The sequence below is a fragment of the Spinacia oleracea genome, chromosome 3 (genome assembly GCF_020520425.1).
Source record: "Spinacia oleracea cultivar Varoflay chromosome 3, BTI_SOV_V1, whole genome shotgun sequence".
NCBI lineage: Eukaryota > Viridiplantae > Streptophyta > Magnoliopsida > Caryophyllales > Amaranthaceae > Spinacia > Spinacia oleracea.
In genome coordinates, this window is record NC_079489.1 from 78630277 (window position 1) to 78637328 (window position 7052).

At 33.2% G+C, this 7052-nt stretch overlaps 1 protein-coding gene across 1 annotated transcript; it reads right to left on the minus strand.

Moving 5' to 3' along the window:
• Window positions 1-4793, minus strand: LOC110789193 (protein FAR1-RELATED SEQUENCE 5-like). The gene is made up of 9 exons (XM_056839289.1): window positions 4604-4793; window positions 4445-4497; window positions 4226-4295; window positions 3364-3837; window positions 2272-2783; window positions 1413-1971; window positions 687-1055; window positions 525-617; window positions 1-230 (listed from the first exon to the last, which is right to left on the minus strand). Exons 1-9 carry the CDS (start codon window positions 4791-4793, stop codon window positions 1-3), a joined length of 2550 nt encoding a protein of 849 aa, XP_056695267.1.
• Between the last annotated feature and the right edge of the window lie 2259 nt (window positions 4794-7052).

Genomic DNA, 7052 nt, shown 5'->3' on the forward strand with positions numbered 1-7052 from the left:
TCAAAATAATCTCAAATTTGGAGTTATTGTTCCAAAGTCTGCTGTTGGAGGCGCTGCAGTTTTTCCCTTCTTCTTTTTGACAAATGGTCCTCGTGGTCTTTTGTTCCTTCCTTTTGTTGTGCAACGTTCAGGATCCAACACCATAGGAGGTTCAGTTGCTGTGTTTGTTGCAGGTTCAGAACTTGTTGCTTGTTGTACACTTGTATCACTTGTTGTTGTTGCATGAGTACCTACAAACATTTAACATACTGTATCATAACTTTTACTTATAAAACCCAAACTTTAACATATAAAACCCTAACTTTTACTTATAAAATTGTAACTTTTACATATTTTCCTTTTTAAGAAAATTTGAGTTCTAATATGTTTTTATTTCACACATTATAGTTTTTTTGGTTTAAAGTTGTGGTTCTGTAGGTTAAAGTTATGAAATTTATTCTAAAGTTAAGACATACTTTCGTCATCTCTAACTTAACTTTAACAGGGAATATCTTAACTTTAACCAAAAAACAATTAACTTTTACCTGCTGGTGCTAAGTTTGTTTCATATACTGCTGTTGCATTTGTTTCAGGTGCTGCTGTTGCACTTGTTTCAGGTGCTGCTGTTGCACTTGTTTCTGTGGTTGAAGCGTCGTTAGTGTTTGAAACATTTAATTACGTTAGAAGTTCATCAACCAGAGACACACTAGCGGCATAACCATCCTCCATAAGGGTTCTTGTCTCCTCATTTGATTGGCTTTTCAAGATAAGGTTGTAGTATTTCCTAGCCATGGTTTGGCGCCAAGGTGTGTACTGCACCTCTTCTGGTTTTTCATTTTCTAATTTGTTCCAAACTGATGACTTGGCAGATTTTGTCCACCTCTTTTTGATGTACTGTTCTGGAATCCGGTTAACCGAATGAAGGTGCAATATCCTAATGCAGTGGTAGAACAACCATCCCGAAGCTTCAAAGTTTTTACACGTACATGATACTGTTTGGCTCTCGTGGATGTATGTTACTCTTTGTGCAGACCAAGGTTCTTCATCAATGGACACATCATAGAACTCAGTATTTTCTACATTAGTAGTACCATGTTTTAAATTTAGGAAAGTCAATATAAAAGTTAGCCCTGGTGTACTTAAAGTTATAAAAACTTAATTTTTCAAGTTACATAACTTTAAAAACAAAAAACCTGACTTTAGCTTCAGATGCCTAAACTTTAACTTCAAAATCTTAACTTTTAAAACAAAAAACCTAAACTTTTTACTTAAAGTTATGAAAATATGTATAAAAGTTAGCCCTGGTGAAGTAAAAGTTAATAAACTTTATATTTCAGTTTATCAACTTTTATTAAAAAAAGGCATAACTTTTACAGTAAAAAGACTAACTTTATAATTTTTCAAAAATGGAAACTTTAAATTCTGATATTTACCTTGTTTCCAAATTAATTTTGCTGTTGTTGCAATTGAATATCCAAATTCCTCCTCAAAGTCTCTGAATAGTGACAACGTGTAAACTTCTGATGCATGTTTCAGCAATCCAGATAGTGGTAAAGCCGAGGATGGAACCGATTTAATACAAGAGAATTCAGCTTGCTTTTCTGTACTTCTCCAACGTTGTATTGTACCTTTGAACAATCTATAGAAATCAGTTAAACTGGTTGTTCTGTTTGCTCTAAATCCGATGGCGTGATTAGTGCTTTCACTTCGTTGTGAAGACAAAATCCCAGCTGAAAAGAAGTCTTTGCTTAGCGCAGGGCACCATTTTTCTCTCAAATCGTATACATTTGTAAACCACTCTTCCCCTATCAGCTCATATTGTTGCAGCATTGATCTCCAATTGGTTTCAAATTCAACTACTGTGACACACTTATACAAGCAATAGTTGAATGTCTTCTTAAAAGTTGGATCTCGTTTCAATGCCCCAAATCTGGTAATAGCATTCTGATGCAAATGCCATACACATAATCTGTGTCTTGAATCTGGAAAGACCTGCATATACAACCCAATCTTAAAAGTTGAGATTTTTAAAGTTAAAGTTAAGAATATTGAAGTTAAAGTTAAGAATTTTAAAGTTAAAGTTAAAGTTAAGGATCTTAAGGTTAAGGTTAAGTATTCTTAATTTAAACTTTAGGATTCTAAAATTAAAGTTAAGATTTCTAAATTTAAATTTAAGGATTCTGAACTTAAAGTGAAAGATTTGGAAGTTAAAGTTAAGGACTATGAACTTAAAGTGGAGGAATATGAAGTTAAAGTTAAGGACTCTGAAAAGAATAAATCTTGGATTTTTACCTGATTAATGGCATTGTTCATTGCTGCATCTTGATCTGTAAAGATTGATATTGGACTTTTTCCCCCCATTGACTTTTTGAAAGTTTGTAGAAGCCACACAAACGACTCAATCTTTTCATCTCCTATGAATGCACAACCAAACATGCAATTGTTCCAGTGGTTGTTTATTCCAACTATTGGACCACAAATTAGGTTATACCTGTTTGTTCTATACGTTGTGTCAAAAACCACTATATCTCCAAAAATTCCATAGTCTTCCATCATCATAGAGTCCCTCCAAAACAAACTCCTTAATTTGCCTTTTTCATCCAATCTAAATCTAAAAAAGAAGTTTGGGTCACCTTCAAGCTCTAAATACATTATGTCAGTTACTGCTTGTGCATCACCTCCTTCTATTTGCTTCATTTTTAACCTCGTGCAGTAATTTAGATGGTCTTTCTTCGAGTGTCCCAAATTTTCTTCACCTCCAGCTTCAATTGCCATGTAGTTAAAGGAAGCCGTGGATGATAGATCTGTCAGTTGAGCATAAAAGAATGTAAATAAAATAATAGTTTCGGCAAAATGTTTAACTTTACTCAACTTTTACTTCTTCAGACCTGACTTTTAGTACAAAAAGGCTAACTTTAACTTTTAAAAATTTAATTGTCAATAACTTAACTTTAACACCTTATAGTTAATTTTCTGTGTTAAAGTTGTTGTTATTTACGTTAAAGTTAAGGAAATCGTTGTCAAAGTTAAAGACATTCTTCATTCTACTCTAACCTAACTTTTACTTTAAAAAGCTTAACTTTAACTTCTAAAACTTTAATTGTCATTAACTTAACTTTAACACCTTATAGTTAATTTTTGTGTTAAAGTTGTTGTTATGTAGGTTAAAGTTAAGGAAATTGTTGTCAAAGTTAAAGACAGTTCTCATTCTACTCTAACCTAACTTTTACTTTAAAAAGCTTAACTTTAACTGAGATGAGTGTGACTTTTATATTTTCAACTTTTTTATTCTTAAAAGGTGATTGCAGTAACAAAAGGATGAGTATCAAAACAATAACTTTTACACAGAACATAAAAGTTTAACTATCAAAATGTAACTATTACCAGATTTTTGCATACTTTCAATTGCCTCCCTCTTCTCTTCCGTTATTTGCCTTTCAGATCTATGCAAGTAGTGCCATTGACTTCTAGTTAAATCATGGTTGTGCATTATCACGTGATTAACAACCTCATATCTGCCTTCAGAATTGATTTTCACTCTCAAGCAAGCCCTACATTGAGTTCTCGTGATCGAAACTTGCCTTGGTTTTCTCTCTTTTTTGGGCACTACAGGAACAACTGTTTGCACTTTTTTCTTTTTGTTCTTTCCATTGTTTGTTACTCCTGCTGCTGAACAAACATATGTCTTTTCAAGCACGATTCTTGTCCCAACTTTGAATCTTGTGTTTCCTTTCCTTATGGAAAATCCAACCTCACTAGCATGTTTTTGGTAGAAAACTAGAAGTTCCTCCACTGTTTCGGCAGTGTATCCCATCAGTGTTCCAACAATATCTTGATTCGGTTCTGTTATTGCAATTACTAAAAATCAGCAGAAATTTTTATGATTAAACCCTAACTTTTATGCATAATACTATAACTTTTATTAAAACAAGGCCAACATTTACTAAAACAAGTTTAACTTCTATGCATAGAACTTTAACTTTTACTAAAACAAGGCTAACTTTTACTAAAACAAGCCTAACTTTTACGCATAAAACTATAACTTTTACTATAATAAGGGTAACTTTTACTAAAATAAGTCTAACTTTTATGGATAAAACTATAACTTTTTCTAAAACAAGCCTTATATCAATTTAAACAAGGCTAACTTTTATGCATCAAACTATAACTTTTATGCATAAAACCAAAACTGTAAATTCTTTATTAAAATCATGTTAAAAATCTAAGCAAATATTCTAAACTTTACATTTTACATACTTAACTTTTACTCTGAAAACCTCAACTTTAACTTTGATATCTGTAACTTTTTCAAACACCTATTTTTCAGCCAAACCAACACCTTTACATAACTTTTACAGGAATATCTCTAAGTTTTTCATTCATAACTATAACTTTAACTTTGAACTTATAAACTATAAGTTTTATGCATAACTATAACTTTACATTTCACATACTTAACTTTTACTCTGAAAACCTCAACTTTAACTTTGATATCTGTAACTTTTTCAAACACCAATACTACAGCCAAACCAACATATTTACCTAACTTTAACAGGAATATCCCTAACTTTTACATTTATAACCATAACTTTAACTTCAAACATATATAATTAATTATTCATACCTTCAGAATCAGAAATAATATCTTGTTCTTCAGCTTCCATTGCTTCCTCTTCTTCACGTTCCTGTGCCAAAGCATTGTTTTCGATGCAATTGTTGAGAACGTCCTCCATTGTTGCATCTTGAATATCAGGTTCTAGAGGAACTTGAATTGTTTGAGTTGATTGAATCACACTCCTAATTAGGTTTTCCATTAGATATTGATCTCACAATTTCGATCTCGATTTCGATTGCGTTCTTCTTCCTTCTCTTCAGTTTCTCGATCTCGATTTCAATGTCCTTCTTCCTTCTTCCTTCTTGTTTTCGATCGTTTTTGTTCTTTCTCTCTCCTATTTCGATCGATTTCGATTGCGTTCTTCTTCCTTCCTTCTCGATTTCGATCGTTTTTTTTTCTGCGATTTTTTTCCTGAGCGTTTTCTCTCTCCTCTTTCTTTCTTTCTTTGCGTGAGTTTTTCTTCCTTTCTTTTCTTTTTTTTCCTGCGCGTTTTGTTTACTTCCTTTCACACGTGTGACAACTCGGTGCACATTAATATTATTAATGTGCACCTGTTGCACACAAGACCTTTTGTAAATAAATACGGAGGGAGTATACTAGATTTTTATCCATCATCCATGTAAGATCGAAATAAACAACATACTTTTATTCAAATCTAGTTGTACTCGAGTATGATCATAGTTAGTTAATTATATTTTAATATTTTACATATATTGTTGCTATTCATATCTAATCTATACTATATATTAAAAGGCGTTTACAAGAAAGTGTACGTGACACGTGGCGCTCTGCTTATGGGTCATTCTCTCCATGTAATATTCATCTACATAAAAAAAATGGCAAACATGGTTTGTGTAAGGTTTGAACTCATGACCTTGAGTTTAAACAATAAAGCTTTTACCACTAAGCTATTACATGTTTCATGTTATCATTACAAAAAATTATATATAAGTAAACGTTAATGTTATTAATGTAGTACCCCGGGGCATCGCCCGGGCCTAAAAACTCGTTGATCATTATTCCACGTATATTCATATCACTTATTACTAATGATATTTTTTATTAACAATGAAAGGTCATTTTGTATGTTGAAACAACAGTAATTAGGATTATACAATAAATGAAATAAAACGATAGAGTAATTAACACGACTTAATTAAGCTGTGATTACATTTTTGGTCGGATTAACAAAGATGTCTTGGTCTAGTAGTTAAAACTTAGCGCTTGTGTATGATGGGTCTCGGATTCGAATTTCCCGCCCCCATTTGTAATTTATATTGCCCATGCGACTCGTTCGTACCAAAAAAAAAATATATCTTAGGTCGGATCGTCTTATTATTGAAAAAACAACAACATACTTCGTAATAATAACACGAACGATGCGAGTAGCACGGTCGTACAGAATACTAGATAATCTTCAATATGATCCAATGAGAATCAAAGATGGCAAGTGTTAAGTGTTGGAAGTTCTCATTTGGAAAACACAAAGAAAAGAGCCCCAGATTGGAAAAACTCTTCATATTCTCCTTGTTAATTAACTGGGGAATAGGTGTAACTCTTGTTTAAAAAAGTGTGAGAGTGGTATGGGTGGACACATAACACACACGGGCCTGCGCTGGGCCGCGTCGGGCTTGGGCTGTAGGCCATGGGCCTTAGGCTCTTGGGAATGGGGGTTCGCGGGCGTGGGGTGGGTTTTGTGGGTCTTACCTATTCTTTTTGTTACCGGGTTGTTTTGGTTAAGTCATTGTGACGGGAATATGTATTGATTACGTAACTATTAGATTAATTAACCTTAATGACGTCTGTTACAACATTAATTATTTATGTTCGTTTTTTGGCCGTTACAATCTTCATTTTTCCAGCCGTTTATGATTGTTGCTCTCCTTAATTCTGATTACTTAATCAGAATTTCGGTTCATTTTCCAAAATACGAAAACTTTTCAAACACTTTCCAGAAAAAAGAAACACATATTCATTTTCTCTCACACAAATTTCTCTCAGTTTTGGGCATATGTTCTGGCTCTATTCGGTTTTGTTAGTGCACAAAAAGTCGGCGTTGCACTAACCATGGAGGGTGACCGCATTCTGTTCTACTGCACCGGGAGGTAGAGCGAAATCGTCTTTTAGGACAGTTGGTGTCCATAACGCAACAATTTTTCATCAATCATTTCACCAACCAGATAAGTTTGTTATAATTTTAGTTTAATCGCAACAATCTAAAAGACGATTATTATGGATATGAATTCGAAATTCCTTATTCCCGATATGTCTAAGTTAGAACCTCTTGATGGCAAGAATTATAACCTTGGGCTGTTAGGATGAGATTTTTTTTTTTTGGGAACTAATTAATGTTGCTTATGTGATTGGTGATGTTGTCGAACCTGATGATGAAACTGAATTACATGCTTTTGAGTTGAAATTTGCTAAAGATGATTGGAGATGTAAGGGCATGTTGCTG